Source organism: Tetrao urogallus (assembly GCF_951394365.1).
Source record: "Tetrao urogallus genome assembly, chromosome: 9".
Taxonomy (NCBI): Eukaryota; Metazoa; Chordata; class Aves; order Galliformes; family Phasianidae; genus Tetrao; species Tetrao urogallus.
The window spans coordinates 12,819,178-12,840,151 of NC_136822.1; the positions used below are offsets into that span (position 1 = coordinate 12,819,178).

General features: G+C 45.4%; 1 protein-coding gene across 1 annotated transcript in view; it reads left to right on the top strand.

Annotated features, from left to right (window-relative positions):
- Positions 1–1,867: 1,867 nt before the first annotated feature.
- Positions 1,868–20,974, top strand: part of FGF12 (fibroblast growth factor 12) — a gene marked incomplete at both ends in the record, with an annotated part of 114,665 nt that continues 95,558 nt past the window's right edge. The window contains one exon of the mRNA XM_079539739.1: positions 1,868–1,922. Coding sequence (XP_079395865.1) covers positions 1,874–1,922 — 49 coding nt within the window. The remainder of the gene's footprint in view (positions 1,923–20,974) is intronic.

Consider the following 20,974-nt stretch of genomic DNA (forward strand, 5'->3'; position numbering starts at 1 on the left):
CTTCCTTTCTTCCTTTCTTCCTTTCTTCCTTTCTTCCTTTCTTCCTTTCTTCCTTTCTTCCTTTCTTCCTTTCTTCCTTTCTTCCTTTCTTCCTTTCTTTCTTTCTTTCTTTCTTTCTTTCTTTTTTTTAACATATTATGGAGGAAAACTGAAACTGTGAAGTGTTTACTGAGGGCATGAAAGTCTCGTGTGCTCTCATCAATACTGCTTTTGCCACAAATCCTCAATAGACTCTCACACTAGAACAACATTTATTTTGCTGTGCTCAGTTTATGTGCCTCAGTACTCTGATCTCCATGTAGTTCAGAGCTTTCCTTTTTCCATCCTAGTGGGATTCCTAGTGCTGCAGCCACATGCTGGCTATGCCTCTTTTGTTCTGTTATCAGTTGAGGGACATCCTACAGAGTGTTAACAATAAAGCCTGCTCTGCACTTCCCCATCCATGTGAAATGTTGGCCAAAAGCTGGTTACATTTCTAGTGCAGCCTCTAGAAAAGCTTCAGTCCCAACTGCTTTTTTTCCCGACTGATCTGCTTCTGTCAGGTGATGGGAGAAGTGAATGTAGAGGCTTTGAAAGCCAGTGCATGAATATGAAATTCTATGTAAGCACAAGGTAATCCAGATTGAAATTCACCTGGTGTAAGGTTTGGATTTGTCCCTTTCAGTGGACTATTGCAGTCTGCTCAGGCAAAAGAGTTCATCTTTTTTTTATATCCCCTGAGGAGCATTTCATGGATCTATGCAACCTATGTAGGGTGGCTTTTGCACTGAGAGGTTCCATAAATCACCCAATAGGAAGAGAGGGAATGGCCTCAAGTTGTGCCAGGGGAGGTTGGATATCAGGAAAAATTTCTTCTCAGGAAGAGCAGTGGTGCCCTGGCACAGGCTGCCCAGGGAGGTGGTGGAGTCACTGTCCCCGGAGGTGTTCAAGAAACATGGAGTTGTGGACCTGAGGGATATGATTAGTGGGCATTGATGGTGGTTAAGTGGACAGTTGGACTAGATGGTCTTAGAGGTCTCAGGAATTCTATGACAGCTCTTGGAGAAGCACCCTTCCCCAGCTGTCCAGTTTGTGAACTAAGTCCAACTTTGTGCAGTGCAGAAATTGAGCGTGGAGTTAAGTCTGCAACGGTGTAACTGCCATGGTTTAAAACTGTGTAAGAGAGAATTGATCTTGATTTTCAGTGGCACGGCCTTACCGCAAAGCTGTCGATTTAGGATCCCTGAGTGTAAACAAGGATTGTGTGAACTGCGAGCTTGCACACCCTTGCTTCCAGGCACACGCTCTTACTGGTGACTTAAGACGAGAGGTGTGTCCTGTTCCCAGCCACGTTGCAGGTCTCGTGGTTCGTGCCACGCAGGGAGCCCCGGAAAAGCCATATTCAGATCCTCCCGCACGTGGTGTGCTCCACTCCGCGCTGCGAGTCCCGCTGCCGGCGGGCGGCACTCGGGCAACTCGAGCGCGGCGGAGCCGTGCGGGGCGGCGGCGGGAGGTGCCCGGAGGCGGCGGAGCGCAGCGGCCGAGGCTGCCGGCTGCGGGGGGGTCCCGGCGGGGGCTGTGCCGGCAGGGGGCAGGGCTGGGAACCGGCCGTTTGTGTTTCTAGGGCTTGACGTCCTTCCAGCCGGCCCGACCCCCTTCCCGGCAAAGCCTGTCCTCCCCCGGCGGAGAAGTCCGGAGAAGTGGCGGCGGGTTCCCCCCTCGAGGCGCGGCGGGGCCGGGGCGATGGGCCGGGAAGTTTGGCGGCGAGAAGGGCCGGTGCCCCGCCGCTGAAAGCCGGCCGCTCCGGGGCCGGTCCCTTTTCCGAGGAACGGGAGGGCGCCATAAAGTGAAATCCATGAGGATTCTCGGGCTTCTCCTGGAGAAAGGCTCGCATATGCTGCAGTGTCTCTGTGGAAGGCGCCTGAGATCAAGCAACAGCCCAGGTGGGGGGAGCGCGCGTCCTTGTCCCCGCCGCCCTCGCCTCCCCTCCCCGGGTGCCGCTCGGGCTGGGCTGGCCCCGTTTCCTGGCCTTCCTCCCCCTCCTCCTCTTTCATTCCCTTCTCCTCCCCGTCGGCCCGGCCGGCTCCGCACACAGGTGGCCGGGCGCTGTCCGCGGTGCTGACCCCAGCCGGCATCCCCGAGACACGGATCCTCATCCCCACACGGGTCCCTCACCCACGGTCCTTATCCTGGACCCCCATTAACCCGAGGTTTCACCCGAAACCCCTACGCCAGCCCCGTATTGTTATCTGGGGTACCACATAATACCTGCAGCCCCCACACTGCTGCACGGTTCTCCCTTATCCATGTGGAGCCCTCTCTTTGTGCATGGCCCTCATGTGCTTCCCCCACCCCACCAGGGTTCCTCACCCTAACAGTGGGCCCCATGGTTGTTCAGAATAGCGGTGGGCTTCCCTAAGGTGCCACACAGCCACACAACTCCAGGTTTGGAGTTGAGCCTGCTGCGAGATATTCCCATACCCCATTTGTTTGTAGTTGCAACATTTTCTTGGAGGGTGTTAAATGTCTTCCTGTGTGAGGATGCTCTGATTTGACTGTTCCTGGTGAGGGAGCTGGGAGTCTCTCAGCTTGTCTCATGCCTCCCATTCTGCTGGGGAGACAGTTCTGCTGGAGGCTGCTCTGTGTTGGGGAGCACAGTGGGGTGAAGGGCTGAAACATGCTTATACTAGAGCTGTACCTAAACAGTACTGGAGAAGAGACTAGGAGTGGGAGTGCAAGTGCTTGATTTGGTATGGTACTGTGCCTGAGTTTTAGGGTGATCTTGATGAGGCCCTTTAAGTGGTATGTCTGCAGTTTCCTTTGTGCTGTACATGTTTTAGGAGTCTGACTTTCCCTTTCCACAACACTGAGTAAATGGTAATGGAAAGAGATCCTGTGTTATTAGTATTATTTAAGATTTGTGGAGGTTGTAGCACTAAAGCTGACACTTTGAGCTTGACTGGCTTTCAGTTCCTGACCATTACAATCTTCGGGCACTGGTTGTTTATAAGGCTGTCTTTATAGTACTTCTTTTTTAATGCTTATATTATTTCCTTATGTGAGATCTTATTCTCATAAGAGAGAATTTTCCATGCCTCTTGCGTAAATACTTGCTGTTATCCATTGAAAAGAAAGATTGTGCTTGGGGAAATCTGTTGCTGAGGTAGCCTGGATTCCCTTCAGGCCTACCTAAGGAAATTTTCTTAATGGCAAGAACCACCTGTTTATGTGTCAGTATCCCCTTCCACCAGACCCATGTGTGGGCAGGTTCTGGCTGTAACTAGGGAACAGGGGGCATGCTGGAAATCTGTAAGATGGCCAGCGTGGCTCCCTTGAAAGTATTTTCTTCCCTACTTTGAAGAAAGATTTGTTCAAACTAACCAGAACAAAGCTTAGTTTGAAAGTATCACAGGAATTTTTTCTTTAAGTGGAGAAAGACACATGAGGGGTTTTTTAGTGCTACTTGTGAATATTTGTGTTATGTCATTTGTGAACCTGGTACGGTAAAGTGGACAGTAACATACAGGTGAAAAATGGAGTAGTGCCTAAGCTATTAGGACAAGCTAGCTTATAACTATAGCAAACAAAAATCAAGTTGTAGTGTCATGATGGTTATCCTGTTGAGTTAGTTTGGCTTTTCTGATTGATCCTGTCCTAAGACCTGCTTGATGGATACATGATCTTTTATCATTTCTCTTGTCTTGAGTGATACTGAGCGCTGTGTGGTCTGCGTATTTCATAATGTTGTGCTATAAGGAGGCAGTCCGTGGGACTGTCATTATCTGTCTGGCCTTATTTTCTAGTTACTAGCCTCATGCCACCACAAGACCATCAACAGACCACTCCAAGTGTGGTATTTCGCTTTGAATCAGGGAGCTAAAATGTCTTCTTTTCCTGGCTGCATTTGTTCCCTTTCTATAGAGATTGAACTTTATATTCTTAAAAAAATGTGCACAAAAATAAACAAAAGCTGCTCCTGATAAAAGGAGTCACTTTGGGCTGGGCCCACTGGAGGAGAGATTTCCTTGCCACTTCTTTAAAAGGTAATCACACCTCAGGAGATAGGTGCATACTTCTACAACAGATCTAACTGGTGTAGCATTTTGTCTAGCATGGCACCAGGGGGACTATGCCAGTCAGAGATGTAAAACAACAGAAGGATGATACGTTGTAGAAGAATGACCATGGGAATGTATACTACAGCAAGGATATAAAGTGCTGTGAGTTAATTCTGTGCCCTTGATAATCTAATCTGAGGAGTTGTGCTGATGGTCAGAAGTCCATGCCAAACTATTTGTGCATTCCAGTTACCCATCAGATTGGACAAGTGCTTCAACCTTCTCCGTCTATGTTTCCTTTCATGAGAAAAGTTATAAGGATATAAACACATGCTTAAATTCACATTCATGCTTCTGTGTTGTGTTGACTCAGAGCTCTAGACCACTCCCGACTTTGACAGAAACCAATGCATAATACTTCAAAGAAAAACAAAGTAGTTTAATGGATCTATTAAGTGCCACAACAGTGCAAGTAATTCATAGTAGTACAAAATAAGAGATTTATTCTTTAATCCATTGTGTATTATTTTCCAGTAATTTGGCACAGCAATATTCTGTATCATCTTCCATGTACTTCACTTGTTATCTTAGTTTCAGAAGTCATAAGCTGATTGATTATATAGCATGTGCAGAGATATTTCCCTTCTGTGACCATCATTAATTTTGTTAAGTCTTTATTTCTAAGTTAATTTCCTCTGCTAACAATTTTTCCCCCTTTCCTTGGGATGCATGATCTGCTTTGGGATATGAAGGTTTTTGGTCTTCTAAGTCAACATAATGAAGTAGATTGCTACGGTGCTAACTTCAAGATAAACATCAGGCAGAATTGGAGATATAACTGTGTATGTAATTGTGAAAAATCATTTCAGATTGCCTATCTGGCTTGCAGCTACTTGAAGCAAAAGACCATGTACTAACTATGTTAGTAGCAGCATGAAGATTTCCGCTAGCGAGTGTTTCAGTCCTCTGTAAGGAATTCTTATTTGGCCATTCAAGTGGTTCTGTCTCATACTTATTCTGCTCTTGGCTCCTGTGTAGACTCTCCTGTCTGTTGATAAATCCACAGGTATTTCTCACATCACCTGATCAACTGGAATGAAAACATTCAGCAGCAACACATTTTCAGGTTTTTTGCAGTTTTTTGGGTTTGTTTTTTTTTTTTTGGTAGTAGAGGCCTGGTTGAGTCCGGAGACTGATCTGCTCTCAAAGATTTGGATCAAAGTTTAACTCCCTATCCTGAAAGTCAATGCCTTCAATAGAAATTAAGGACATATTGAAAGTAAATTCTGAAACTGTCTTCACTGAGACTCTCATACTGGTAAAATTTGGAGATGCTCCTGGAAATATGCCGATCAGTACTGGCTTTATGGCAGATTAAAGTGATGTCTGGCACAGCAGGTCTTTATGTTTCTCCAAGCATCACAACACTAAGCCTGATATTTGGGGCAGTAGCGATGAGCATTCTGTCTAGGTAGGCAGGGACAGACTGATTCTGTTATTAGCCTGTCTGTTACTGTCCATACACACTGTTGCATTTGTTCTGAGACTATCTGGGACACTGTAATAATGTGCCTGCACTTGCAGATGCAAATGGAATTACATACATAAGATATACAGTTGTGTAGTCAAGATTAACATTTGGCTTATCAGCTGTGCCTTGTTTTGTTAGGGATTCCTTGCTTGGCTTACACAGTGATCTGTGCACCCATATGCACTTCACTTACACCAGTTCTGGAAGTATTTCCCACTGTTGTTTATTCAGGTAGACATCAGGATACAGTGTAGAGCATACACTTTGCTGTCAGCTTCAAACAGGTAGAAATAATAGGTCTGTGTACTGTCACTGAGCTGGAGGTGAGAGCTGGTCACAAGGCAGAGAGGCGATGATGTTGGACTGGGGAGATCATCAGCATCTTTCCACTCCTAAACCAGCTCCCCTTCTTTCTGACACTATTCAGAATGTGTCAGTTCCCTGCTTACATTTTGCTCAGGCTCCATCTTCCTGTTGCGTGTCCTTAGAAAACTAACATTTGCTGACCAGTGGAAATTAAGTACATGTGCTGTTCCACAATAATTCCTATTGTTGACACTCGTATGCTGGCTGGAAGAAAACCTTTGTCTGATTTAGTTTAATTCACCTGGGAAATGAATTAAGCAAAACTGAAAATTCTTTTTTATTTTGTAATAGGAGCACTCCTCTTGGGTATTATTCAAGAATAGCTATAGCATTTTAAAACTACACTTTCCTTCATTCTGAAGTAACCTTCTCATGTAGACATACACTAAGTATCTCTCCTGGAAGCCTGTAATGCTTGTGTGTCTCTGGTCTGTCTGAGCTAGAAATGATGGTCTTCACAGAGCTCTTGCTGCAATTGCTTAAGTCCTGTCACGCAGAAGTTCAGAGGTACAGATTACAATGATCTTAAAGCTCATATGTAAAACTTTTTTGAAGTGTTCACATGCAGGTTTATTTGGTTATGAGAAGGTAAGTCTTTGATTTCATGTAAGATGTTATGGATCACTTTGCAATAAAATTTTTCAGAATTCTTTAAAAGCAGATACGTGGCTGGGGACTTCCTGGGCGTTAGGTGGTTTGGTCAGTGCATGGCTGTCAGCTGGCTGTCTGGGCATACAGAGCATGGGTCTGGAATGGCCAGATCTTCACCCAGCCTTCTGAGTCCTGAAACTTCTCTGGGTACTACTGGGGCATCACCGGTATTGAATAGTATTTATGAAATGCTTTTCTTTCAACAAACATGGGCAAAATAAGCTTTATCTTAACAAGGACAAGAAAAAGTTCTCTGAAATAAAGGTTAGCTCAACTATGCCCTTGTTGTGTGGAAGTTTACAGAGTTTTGCAAAGGTATGATGTTCAGTTCCCTCCTCCTCCCGTACCAAACCAAGGAAAGAGACAGAATTTGTCTGAGTTGAAGCACCAAATGCAATTTTGACACACTGTAAACTCCATTTTTCGGTGAGAAACGTTAACCAAGAATTTTGTGAAAGACTTTTCCTGCTTTTCTGTTGGTTTTCCTGAACAACTGCATACACAAAATGCTGTCTTCTGTGTTATTGTTTTTCCAGTTTGAAAATGACAGAAGAATCCAGGCTCGTAAACTGATACTTAAAGCTGATGACTCCTAGAGCATGTGCTTTCAGCTTAAGAGCTGTGTGAAGATCATTAGGTCACATCCTCTCAATGACCAAGGAGTTTTTCCGGACGTAGGTCTCAGTTCAGCGAACTGTTGAAGTGCACATCTGCACATGCACCTAATCCCATTTTAAGGCGATCATGTGCTTAACAGAATCATTGTTTTAGACAACTGCTTTCAGCCTTCTCTAACATTCGGCATCCTAAATTCCTCCTGTTTTTCCTATCTTAATTTGAGATCACTGCTGGTAGACTTGTCCATTTGACGTAGGCCCTTCTGGAGGTATTCACAGGCATCAGTTCTCAGCTGAAAGCCCTGTTCATAAAAGAAACCAAGATCCCACTATGTTATTTGTGAAAATGATCTACTCATTTACTAGATATCATTTCCAAACACTTATCTTCCCACAGCCCTTTCTGCTGGTTCTTAAAAGTAAACTACTCCTTCTGCTGTTCAAACTGATACTAGTTGCAGACGTTGTAAAGCCAGGTGGTACAGATATCATTAAACAGTTCAGCAAGCTTTGAAAGCAAGAAGAGATTGGTTATGTGGTGGTAGTACACAAAGCTTTCAGCTGTATGAATAGATGTTTGCTTAAAGGCCTTTAAATAGATTCTTCTCCCTATAGGAAAAGAGATGTGCAACATTTAAATAAAAATAGCATTTCTTCCTTAGCCTGAAATGGCATGGAAGGAAGGTAATCATGTTTTGTATGGTAAAGCATTTTTCTAAGTGGCATGTTTATGCCTTTCTAGTATTGTAGCTGTGATTGGCTGCTGGGCCCATTTGCATGTGCTAAATTGCAGTCCTGGAGATCTGTGAAAACAACCAGCAAAGTCAGTCTCAGCTGGGAGCATGGAAGCTGCTACTAATTTTGTGATGAGCCACCCACAGGCCCAGTGTGAGTCATTATCATTGTTTTGTTTTCCAGAATTCAGCACAGAATGCTTCCAGGATCCAAACTGAGGATTATCACTGGAATTGTACTTATTCCCTCACGGCTTTGTTTGCTTCAGATCAGAGGGAAAAATTCCATTCTAAAAAACTTAGCAATTGTTTCCTTATTAGTGTTCTGTTTCTGCTTTAATGTGCATTCACAACCATGTGTTCACTTGAAAACTCACTTGTGCATAGCACAGCCCTCTTGCTGTTCTGTCCTAATTAGGTTGTCATGTGAATTTGAGGGAATGGTGGGCAATGGCAAGAATAGAATGACTTGACTGAAGCCATGGCTTGGCTCTGTCAGAGCTCTCTGTTCTTGCATGTGTCCCAATAGTAGTTCCCAGCAAATCTATTTATGTAGTCACAGTTGTACATGGGACCAGCTGAGACATTGCATTTATTGTGGATCTTTCATCTGAGGAGTGCACTGGCCATAGGCCTGATTACTCACTTGCTGACGCTGCTGGTGATCCTGAAGATAGAAGAAAGTGTTGAGGGAAGTAGAAGATCCCCTGCCTAAATCCAGTAATTTTGGTCCCAGTTTTTTGACTGCTTCCTAGGCGATCTTCTCAGATTTCTTCAGTTGTGCCTGTGACCATGCAGGGAAAAAAGGGCAGGATACAGGGGAACACAGAAAGGTCCCAGAGCAGGAAAATTGAATATGTGGGCATTAAAAGCAGGGGAAGTGTTTTAAATGCAAAACTTTCTGAGTTCCTGTGACTTGTTACTAATCTTCTTCCGTGGTGTTTTTTTTTTTGCTGGTAGAGATGTGGGTAGAGAAGACATGGATAGTGTGGGAAGGATACATGAACATGAAGACAGAATAAGGAACTGAAAACACCAAGGCAGAGAGATGGAGAAAGGGGAGCTTCTTATGAAACTGGCTCTAGAAATGTATGGTGGGTAAAAGTGGTACTTCATGCTCTGCCTTAGTTTGGTGAATTTTCAGGTTTGGAAAATCTGCTGGAGGAACCTGTGGTGTGATAAAATGGAGGGACAAATCACAGCAGTCTTCCCTGTGGGGCTTGGGGTGGAGGTGGGCATGTTTAAATGAAACATTCAGACTGGGAAAGCACAAGGATCAGATGCGTCTGTGGTACTCCTACAGCAATGGTACTTAAATGTCTTGATGATGTGCATATAGAAGTGGCCACTGGAAAGGTGTTGTCAAGTTCTCTATACTGCAAATTCTTTCTCCGTTCTGGATTTCCTGTTCTATCAAAATGTGTGGTGAAAATCAGACCAAATGGGGTGATCACAAGTATGCTAGTGGTGGGACTGGGCAGCCAACACACTGTTAGTGTTTGTCTGAATTCCTTTGACTTGCTGCTGCTCATCCTCTTCCACAGTGCTTTTTTTCACTGTTGGAGACAGCAGTTTTCCCTTTAGTAGCACTGTAAGTGCATCTGACTGTACAAAGAATCACAGCGGTGAAATTCAGGTGCAGACCCTGACAGTTTGGGGACACGTCCCTATGCCCCTGTGCAGTGTGCTCTCCTTGCTCCCAGCTCTACTGCTTGCCACCTTCTTGGGGTTATTATTGCAGTCGGTTTATTGCTGTGACTGGAGGCACACACACATGCTGAAAGGCTGATTTCCCCACGTACTTTTGTTCTCTGTAAGCAGGGTAATTTGTAAATATTTGGTTGGTTGGTCAGACAAATATGTATGTAAATATTCAAGCTTGGCTTAACTTCCTGCTGCTATGCTCAGGCATTCCTCTCAGATGACTGGGATTTACCTTTTATGGTTAAGACTGAAACTCAGTTTGCTTTTCCTCTATCTCTGAATGTGATGAGTCTGTTACTGTTGTTAGCCATAACCTAGAGCAGTTCTGGGGATAAAATTCATGTCTGTCATTCACTGGCAGGCTGCTCAGCAAGGGAAATGCTCCTTCCCTGCCTCTACCCAGCCCAGTAAATGCGACACACATCTCATCACATCATCTGGGAGAACTCTTCCTGCCCTGCAACTCATTCCCAGCACCTCAGCCACAAGGTGAAAGGATTCTTTTTAGAGTTGGTATGTCAGTGAGTTGGTTTTTTGTTTTTTCTCTCGACGTTAAGAAAAATGAGTTAGAACAATCAGATTTCTTCAGATGGTTTGTCAAGCATGAAGAAAAAGTAAAGTGGACGCATGTTCTTTTCCGATGGAACACTTCTGTGAATGAATTTGGTTCTTGTTGGGCATTCCCAGCAAGCGGTGCGGTCTGCTGAGAGCTTCCTGCTGCACACACAGCTGTGTCCTTTGGGTCAATATCCTGTGTTAGTACACTGGCTGGCAAACCCTCAGGGAGGGATCCTCCTGGAGGAGGTCAGGAAACATGGCTTTTAATTGATAGTTCTTGCTTCTCCATATAAGCATGTAGCACCACTAGCTGCCTAGGGAACATCTTCTGTTGTAGCACTTTTATAATCTCTATTTAAGCCTTAAAACCAGGAGCAAGCATGTCTTACTCCCTGTTTCAGCTTTATCCGCAGTAATGTTGTGTTATGGAGCCAGATCTTCAATGGATTTAATATAAACTGAAAAGCATTATTTGACACGCACAAACAAACAAATAAAAACATTATGTAGGCAGCATCAATTAATATGAAAGAAAAACATGAAAGCAGTTAAACCAGGCCAGAATAAAATGTCCATCTCACCCAGCATTCTTTTTTCCAGCTAGAGTAAGCAGATAGAATAAAGTAGGAAAATAGCACTAAGATATGTCCCCCAAATGCTCTCTTAGCTGCTAGCTATTTTCAGCTTAGGAAATGTTCTGAGCAAGACATGGTTCAATGTGTTTAGAGATTCTCTGGATTTCTTTTCTTTGTGCTTGACCAGTTTCCCCTTGAGCATCATTGCATCCTGTGGAAAGGATTTCCCTGGATCAGATATAGAAAGGTACACTCCCCTTCCTTTGTTTTGAATCTGATTCCAGACAGCTTGGTTTAATGCCTCCTGGAGACCTCTTTTGAGCTGATGAAAAGCTGTCCTTGTCCTCCTCCCTTGGCACTTGCAATTTCATGGGCCTCAAGCTGTGTCTTGCAGTCTGAAGAGTTTTTGCTGGTTTTCTTTGAACCATTCCCAGTTTCAATGTTTGTTGCAATGAAAGGAACACAGTAGTACATGCAAACCATAGCTTGAACATTGCAGACCTCCTCTTGTGCTCCCCCTTGAATGGTTTTCTGATTCTTGTGTGTGGAGGTGAAATAAATCCTATGTAAATCCAAGTGGTAGCTGGGAGACTCAAACAGCACCTGAATGGGACATTGCAGAACTCCAAGGTTCAAAGTAATTTAATATTACTCCGAGTCTGGACACCGGAGCTGGGGAAATGGGCTTGGATTTTACATATTTAACAGAAAATGTACCATGAGGATATTAGAGTATGGATGAGATTACTCATTTGTGCTTTGAGAAACATTTGAGACTCCCAGCCATTCAGTAAGCTCTCATTAAAAGCCCATTCATTATACATTTCTCACATAAAAGTATTTAAGGTACAATAGGAGTGCAGCTTACCAGGGAGAGCATGTTGACTGCCTGCTTGGAGAAAACAGATGCAGGCAATTGCTTTGTATGGGCTAAGCAGAACCTGTGAGCCAGTGCCTGCAGGGCTCCAAGGCTGGATGTGAGGAAATGCTTCTTCTCTGAAATAGTCATGGTTCATTGGCACAGGCTGCCCAGGGATGTGGTGGGATCACTGTCCCTTGGAGGTGTTCAAGAAACATGGAGTTGTGCTTGTGAGGGACATGGTTAGTGGGCATGGTGGAGATGGGTTGACAGATGGAATAGATGACCTTAGTGGTATTTTCCAACCTTAATGACTCTGTGATTCTAGTGTGGCCATCTAGAAGTCTGGGAGGGCATTGATGGATGTGTTGGCAATGAGCACCCTGTTTTCCTGCCTCCCCAAAAGAGAGTTTTGTCCAGGGAAGTTTTCTAACGCTGAATCTGAGCCAGCACTCATTTTAAAGTGCTCAGAGTTGCATCTTCTGCATGAAGGTAGAGAGGCATTTATGCCACTAAATGTTAGTGGAAATGTTTTAAGAGGTAGATTTTACAGAAAACGGGGTTTTGTTTGGAGCTTACTTATCCTCTCTGCATCACCTGCAGCAGTGTGCTAATGCATAGGCAAAGTGGGCTGTGACCTCAATCAGCTAGTTAATTTTAAGCCCATGCTTAAATGATTTGCTAAAACTGTACCTATTCAGAGAAGGAAAGCTGACTGTATTTTCATTGCTCAAACTAGGTGAATTATAACATGTAAGGGATTTTAATGATGAAAGGGTAAATTACGCTTTTAAACAATAATTTAAGTTCCCATAAAGAATATTAGTATCAGTCTGGATGTCAGATGGTAGATAGTCATGTTTATACTTCAATAATAGCCTCTTCAAAATTACTTGAAACATTCTATTGTGCATTTACATTTTTATCTCTGGGTTTTTAAGATGAGAGGGCCTTATTAAACCAAATTCATTTTATGTCCTGTGTCAATGGAAAATGCTCTTTCAAATGTTTAGAAGGAGTTGGTTACAGAAACATAGGAAAGATAGGGAAGAGATTGTTAGCTTTTCACATTCAATATATTCTTCATCCTTTTGCTTTTTGATGAATAAACTATTCTGTATTTGAAATTTCAAACTGTTGATTGGAAACTCTTGCAAGAGCAAGACAAACGGGGCTTGATTTTGAAAAATGCGTTCATAATTGTTTGTCTAATTTGTGTGTGCAATTAGCATGATTGCCTCTGGAAGTGGCCATCTGAGAACAGTTTTGGAGATTTCTCTCTTTTTCTGATCTGCTTGCTCTGTCTCCTTAAGGTGCTGGCTTCTATAATGCCTAAATATTACCCATGGAAGTTTGATCTGGTAATTTGTTTATTATCTCCTTTCATCTTACCTCTCAACCTTAAAAGGCTGGGAAAGATTACTCCCTTCTGCTTCCTTCTCAAGTCCACTTGGCACAGTGTAAGAGAGGTTCTTTCATCTAAGTTCTTGATCTTACTATTTAGAGTCTCAGATCCCTTTGGAGTCTCTATAGATTCTTAAACGGCCATAGTAATATTCAAGGGCTTTCTAGGCATTTCATGAAGGATTATGGCTCTCATCAGTCAAGTTTCTTGCTCTCTCCCAAGGAGATGTGCGCATGCAGGGAATGTTTACTAGTGTCAGGGTGGCATTCTTCTGGGTTTTGTTTCAAATATGTGATGAATTAGAAAGGAAAGGTTGATAAATCTCAGAGAGGCTGAGAAACATGGTTCAAGTTAGAGATTTGCAGGGCACATTCAGTCTTTGAACAGACCTGGAGGAGAATGGCACCAAGGCTGCAATTCCTCAGTGGCTTCACTGCTCTGTAAGAGAGGGGGACAAGCCTGCACTTCCATCCTCTGTGTGCACATACACATTCCCTCTCTGTGCCAATGCTGCTGCTAAATAATAATAAATATTTTATTTAATTTCCAATCAGTCAAATAATCATCTCCCTTAGCTGAGTCATCATGTGGCACCACACAGGTGCTGCTGCTGTCAGGAGGGAAGCAGCAGGAAAGGTGCAGTGTGAGACAGGGAGAGGAATGAGTGGCAGTGGCCCTGGTAGCAGTTGGGTCTTGGGCAATGGGGTGTTGTACCCCTCCATGTGACATCTGCTTTGCATTCTTTGCTCCTGAAATTTTCTCCATCCTGAGACAGAACTAAGTCAAACTAAAAGGTTCGATGCCCTGTCTGTTTTCGGATGTGACTCAGAACCATAGTTGCAGAGGTGGGAAAGCTGTGGCTGGCAATGCTGTAGAAGACAAATATCCCCTGAATCATTAATCACGAGATGGAGGGCATGCTGCCTGATTGCTTATTGGCTGTGACTTTCATTAACGGTAAACTCAATTTTCCCGTATCGACAGCTGCCTGATGGAGGGCCCGTGCTATGTGGCAGGCACTGAAGGGCCAGCAGCAAACACACAGATAAAGCCATATGTCAAGAATGATACCAGCAGTGTGTTTCTTTCTTTTCTTCTCTTCTGTGCTCTCTCTCTCTCTCCTTGCTCAGAGGAAACAGCTTCTAGGGATGAGATGTTAAATATGCCATTCCTGGCCAGTCTGTTAGATAGGAAACACTGCAGTGTTAGCTACTTCAAGTGGGGCAGCTGGTTCTTGCTGGTTCTTGCTCATTCCTGGCTTTAGTTGGGAGTGATTTAATTATAGAAATGTATTACCACTGGCAAAGAGTTCCCCAAGCCAAACAAAACCCTTGCTTTCTTCCTGCACACATATTTATTGCACTATGAGGAATAAAAAAAAAATGGAAAGAAACAAGCAAAGCATGTCTTGCCAGGGAGCATCCAGATCTGCTGTCCCCTGCAGTGCTCTTCCCACACTTTGGCCAAACAAGAGGCCTCTCTATCAGCACAGCTTGCTTTGAGCATCTTCCCTCCTCATTTTAAGAACTGCTCCAGCCCCTTCCAAACATGTAATTAAGGATATGAAAAAATAAACTTGATAAAATGATTACTCAGGCATTTTCATTTTGCATTGGAAATGCAAGTCCTTTCATATTCAGAGTGCTCACCAGCATGCAGCCTGAATCTTAAAAGGAGCTGTGTCACCCACTGGAAGGGCACAATGGGTACAAATGCAAAAGGCCACATGGAGGCTTTCAGGAGTAACTTCATTTGACCGTGATTTCCACATGATTGCTCAGACCAAGGTCATTTGATCTCTGTGCTGACCCCTGCAATGTAGTTATCCTGACTCACACCTAGCAGTGGGCTGTGGAGATGTTGTCTTCATTCATTTATCCATTCCTGATAGTAAGGATGAATATCCTGCCCTCAATGTTGAGACTTTTAGCCCCTTGCTTTACTCATTAGGCAGTACTTGTGCAATGCCATTGCCTGGGCAGGAGGTAGCATGGCCTGAGGCATGAAAGAGCTGATGAGCTTCTGCAGATCCAGGTGATCTGAGCAGAGGGATTCCATTAAGTTCTACCATTACAATGTAATGCTTCAAGGAAAGGTGCTATATGAAGCAGCAGAGCAGGAGGTTTCAGAGAAGGCAATTTCTGGCTTGTGCTCATAGACAGCCTCATCCAGCCTTCCAGAGAATTTGTTTTAGCCAAACTTGCACACAACTCATTGAGCAACCTGTAGGAGTGCCCACACGCAGCTGGGGGCCCTTGGATGCACAGGCAGTGAGGTTAAGCACACAGGAGGGAACGAGAGGAATAAGCCATGCCAACCAGGCAGCCATGAGATATCTGTCTACTGCACATCCAGCCCAATGTTCAGGGCAATTTGTGGAACAAGGACACCTCACCAGGTTTAGGGTGGCCCTTGTGAACATGGTGATGACATCCTGTTCCTATTATAAAGATATTTCCGTGCTGCGTCAGGAGATCACTGGTGTGCAGGCTGGAAGCAAGGTACTTACTGAAAAGCATAAATCTCTCTAGCCAGCTTCACTTCAGTTATTTTTAAGCTCAGGGCAGGCAGTGCGATGAATCCTATCTTGTTAGGGCTGGAGGAATGGCAGCCAGCTGGACTGGTTCTTTGGAGCATGAGTCTGCTCTTCCTCCTGTCCACATGTCTTATGCTAAGCAAAGAAAGTCTCCGGGCTGTGACAGCAGTGCAAGGATGGCAGGAACAGCTATCACAGCAGCAATGCTCTGTCTCTGCCAGGCTTCATGAAATTCAGTGGCTAGTCCCTCTTTCTCCAAGCAGTTACATTGGCATCAATTGCTGATGTAGCTGAGCAAACAGGGACCCCACATGGGAACGACTGTAACATCTCTGAACACGAGCCAAACTCTTTAATCATAACAAGGGTAATCCACTAAGTAATTTGAGCCCAGCAGTCTGCAGGGCATGGGGGATGCTCTGGCTGTGCTCTCAAAGATTCAAAAAGTTCTGTAGAAGCTGCTGCCCTCATGAAGGAGGCAGAGGTGAAAGCCCATTGAAAAAGATATTTGGACTTCAGATTTTCTCTGATAGAAAAGAGTGGTCAAATTCTTCTCTGAAAAAAATTCAGAGCTCTGCGGCTACTGTTTCTTCTGGAGTCTTATTCTGGATTTTAATTTCTGCTTATTCTGTAAACCAGCATGAGATACATGTCTAAATCTGCTTGGTAGTTTTTCAAAAGAAAGTACAGCCTTTTATTTTAATGTTAACCTTGAGCAGCCACGTGAACTGATAACTGTCTCCAGAGGCATCTGTACTCTCAGAGAATATTAGCCCATGTTTCTGTGTTTTATTTACTTGCTTTTGTCACGGAGTGAAGCAAAATAACAAACTGAAAAGAGCATTTTTCTGTAAAATGTGATACCAGTTAAAGTGCTTTGCATGCTTACCTGAATGTGTCACTTGTGCAAAGTTCTGTGCTCCTTCTGCTCCTTGTGACACTGTGCAAATCTCTGCAAAATGAGCATCATTTTGAGAACCAAGGAAAGTGAAAGGTGGGGAGAAGGGATGCAGATGGGGAATCCCAGGGTGAAGGGCCCGAGCCCATTGAGCTTTGCAGAGCATTCTATCAGCCCTTCCTCCCTCCATCAGCAGCCAAATCCCCAGTGCAGAGGCAGCCCTGGCAGGGATAAATGGGCCATGCACTACGCAGTGCCTCGGTGGCACTGTGGCAGGGACGGATTAACCCTCTTCTGCAGAACCAGCACAGCAATTGCAGCTGGCAGACAGCTGAGAGCTCCCTCTGTCAGGGAGAGCCTGAGAACAGGCAGGGGCCTTGGGGAGCTCCGCAGAGCTCTGCTCCTGCACAGGGCACTCAGTGCATCCAACAACCACAGCTGTTGTCCTCTCCATTCCTCTCTCTGTTCTTGTCATAAGAAATGCCTTTTCCCCAGGGAAAGGAAAGTGGAAGCATTTCCATGCCTGGCTTGTGCTGCGTGTGACATTTTCAGTGAAAACTAACATTTTTTCCTGCAGCATTTTCAGGCTTCTGGGTCCCAGATGGAGTTAATGAGGGAGGTTTCAACCCAGAGCCTCTCACTGAGTAGCCTGGGAAACGCCTTCAGAAATGCACCTCTGTACCCCAGCTCCTGGAGCCATGTTACTATGCCCAGCAGGTTCCCACACAGCCTTTTCATTCATCAAGGATGATCTAGGGTGAGGAGGATTAATTATTCACAGGGAGTTCTTTTTGGCCTTTTTGGGCTATGGATCTGCAAGGAGACAGCAGTGACAGTGGGACATGAGCTGCATTGGCACTAGCCCTGTGCTGGGGCACAAACCACATCTCCTGGCCCCCTCAGCAGGCCCCACCATAGAACTGTTTGAGTTGGAAGGGATCCTTGAAGACCGTCTGATCCAACCCCCTTCAGTGAAAGGGACACTTACAGCTCCATCAGGTGCTCAGAGCCCCATCCAGCCTGATCTTGTGTTTCTCCAGGGACAGAGCACCACCACTTCTCTGGGTGACCTGTGCCAGCACCTCACTAACCTTATTGTAAAAAATTTCTTCCTTATATCTAATCTAAATCTCCACTCTCTTAGTTTGAAATCACTTCCCTTCCTTCTATCACAACAGACCCTGCTAAAGAGTCTGTCCCTTTCTTTCTTACAGCCTCCTTTAGACATTGAGAGGCTGCTCTCATGTCTCCCTGGAGTCTGCTCTTCTCCAGGCTGTACAGCCCCAACTCTCTCAGCCTGTCCTCATTGGAAGGTTTCTCCCACTGTATCAGTGGCTGTGCTTACTCCTGTTCTTGTTGGTGTAACAGGCATTGGCTGTGAAATCTTTGTAACTCCTTAGCACCAGGAAAGATGGAAGAATACTATAAAATGAAAGTACCCCATAGAACCCTTAACTACTTCCTCTGGTGTAAAAACAAATGCGGTACTGTGCTATTCTTGGGTCATTTTGTTCCAAATGACATTAGTGCTCGTGTACCTGTGCTGTACTCGGTTTGTGCTGCAGGTACACAGGAGGCTGTTTGGCTCTTCTGATGCCCTGTTCAAAACAAAATCTGATGGAAAATTTGCTAAGAGGAAAGTGCAGTGTTGGCCCGCTGAGGCTTTGCAGCATCCTGCCTGCACTTGTTATTTGCTGTGATCAATGACACTGCAAAGGCCATGTCCCAGGCTAGGAAATGCCTAATTGTATAAACAGGCTATAGTGGGAAGGCAAATAGTACCCAAGAGAGAAAGCAGTGATGCATTAGAAATAATGGGCTCTCTGAGTGTGATTTTACCGGGTGAGGTAACCTCAAAGATTTAAATAGGGCAGAGATGTGAGGGACTGCTACGTTGTCACTGTGTGATGTCTTTGCCAGTCAGACAGTAGCTAGCAGTAAAGGCAGTGCTTTTTACAATGTAAGTTCATTTACACTGTGGCTCTGCAGTACTTGTTCCGTGCTAAAGCAACGCCCAACAAATTAATGTGCACAGAAAAGTGGCATTCAGTCAGGGATACCTACAGTTGTGGATCTTTTCTGAGCATTTTCTGCAGATCTTGAAGGTCTCCTCAAGAACAAATATTGAGTACTTCCCATTTCCTTGAAAAGTTGCCCCCATGACCTATTCTCAGTTCTCACTGCAGTCGGGTTGTGAGACCAGGAGGTGTGTGGAAATTTCCCATGCAGGCAGTGCAGCACAAACTGATTTTATTCCATTAAAATGGAATGTAGCATTTAGTATTAATGCTATGGTGGAAAGCTGTGTGCGGCCTTTTTCCTACGATAATTTCCTGTTTTATAGGACAGATTACAAATGTTGGGCTTGCATGACTGGCAAAGCAAGAACTGCTCAAGGCAACGCAAACAAATAGCTATGAATAATGAAGTGAGTGGGGACCTCACAACTCACAGCCAAATGAGCAAAGGATGCAGCAAAGGCTGAGCTCGTTAGTGAATGTTTCCCTTTGGATCTGTGCACCAACACTGCCCATGGTCTGCAACATCCAGAGCTGATGTGGCAGTGCACCCAGCTGCAGGGTGTCCCTGTTGTTTATTGGGACGCCCAGAGAATCTCACCATGGTTGAGCTGGATATTCACATAGCTGGTGCTCAGGATCTAAGCCTCACCACTGGGAAAGGATGATGATGGTAACAAGGAGTGCTAAAAGGGAGAGAAACCGTCTCCCTTGCTCCAAAATCAGCATCTCCCCAGCCAGGCTCGCAAAGACGGGGCAGAGTGCTGCTCTGTGCTGCTAAGGGTGATTTGTTCCACCCTGCTGCTGGTGTGTCAGAAGCAGGGAGTGAAGGTAACTGTAGCAAACACTCAGTTTTTCGGGTGGAGAGTTAAGTTAGAGCAACAGAGCCAAAAAGTTTGGAGGGGAAAAAAAATGACATTTTAAACTCTTATTCCAAAACTGCAACAGAAAGTGATGCTTTCATTTTGTCGGAAATAGATTATCTTTAAGTTTCTTCCAACCTAAGCCACTGTATGATTCCGAACTTATTAAAAATCCTTTGAATAAAGCATCCTGGGTGAAAGAACGGTCGAGCGCTAGACTGTAGAACCAGCCGAGAGCTCGGGGGTAGCGGACGCTGCACAGCCGGTGGCTGCGTGTGTCCGTACGAGCGGCAGGTGGCACTGCGCTGCTGCTGTCGCGCTGCTGCCGCCGCCCCGACAGGGGGATCACGGCTCGCCGATGAATGCTGGGGCACGGGAGGAAGCCCTGCCGGGGAGAGGTGCTCCAATCCTTCCATCATCCTCGTGGCCCGCTGCTGAGCTCTCTTTGTGTCCGTGCCTGCTGCACTGGGGAAGCACAGAAGTGGGACACTGGGAGTGTCTCCCCCGGTTCTGAAGCCTCACGACCTGCTGGTAGTGCTTCGTTTAATGCAGCCCAGTCTGTTACTCTTATTTGTGGCAAGAGCACAGTGCTGAGCCATGCTCAGCTCGCCCAAACTCCTTTTCTGCCAAACTGCTTTCTGTCTGAGTGCCCTCCACCATACGCTGATGTATAGTATTGATCCTTCTCAAGCTGCAGGACTTGATTAAATTTCATTGGTTCAGAAGAGTGTCAGTGTCAGGATGTGGAGCTGTTGGAGCAAGTCTAGAGAAGGGCCACAGACATGCTCAGAGGGCTGGCGAACCTCTCCTATGCAGAAAGGCTGAGGGAGCTGTGCTTGTTCAGCCTGGAGAAAAGAAGGCTGCAGGGAGACCTCATTGCAGCCCTCCAGTACTTGAAAGGAGCTTACAAGCAGAATAGGAACCGACTTTTTATACAGTTTGATAGTGACAGGAGAAGGGGGAATGGCTTTAAACTAAAAGAGGGGAGATTTAGGTTGCTTGTTAGGCAGAAATTCTTTATCAGAGGGCGGTAAGGCCCTGATACTGCTGTCCAGAGAGCTGAGGGTGTCCCATCCCTTGTGGTGCCCAAGGCCAGGTTTGGTGGACCCTGGGCAGCCTGAGCTTGTGGGGGGCAGCCAGCCCATGGCACAGGGTGGGGACTGGGTGGCCCTTCAGGTCCCTTCCAACCCAATCCATGATACGATTCCATGAATGTCACGCTCAGATGTGATATATTCATTTGGGGAGAATTTGGGTATGTGGGCTGCTCGTGTGCAAAGCAGAGGGTGGATGGTGAAAATTTGCGCAGATTTGGTTTTGGGTTGACTTTGTTTGTTTGTTTACTGACACACCTTTTTGCAAGGTTTGCTTTTAAGACCGGGGACGGCGGTGCGGCTCAACCACCGCTGGGCGGCGCTGGAGCTCCGCGCCCGACCCGCCGGGAAGTTGCGGTTGTGCCCGACCGTCTCCGAGCAGCGCCGGCTGCGGGGGGAACGCGGAGAGCCGTAGGTCACAGGGCAAAGCCAAGCTAAAGAATCGCTGCACCTTTTGAAAGCACTTGCAGGCATCCGTAACAGTCGTAGTAAGGGAAGAGACGTGTAGGGGAGGGGTACTTCAAACAG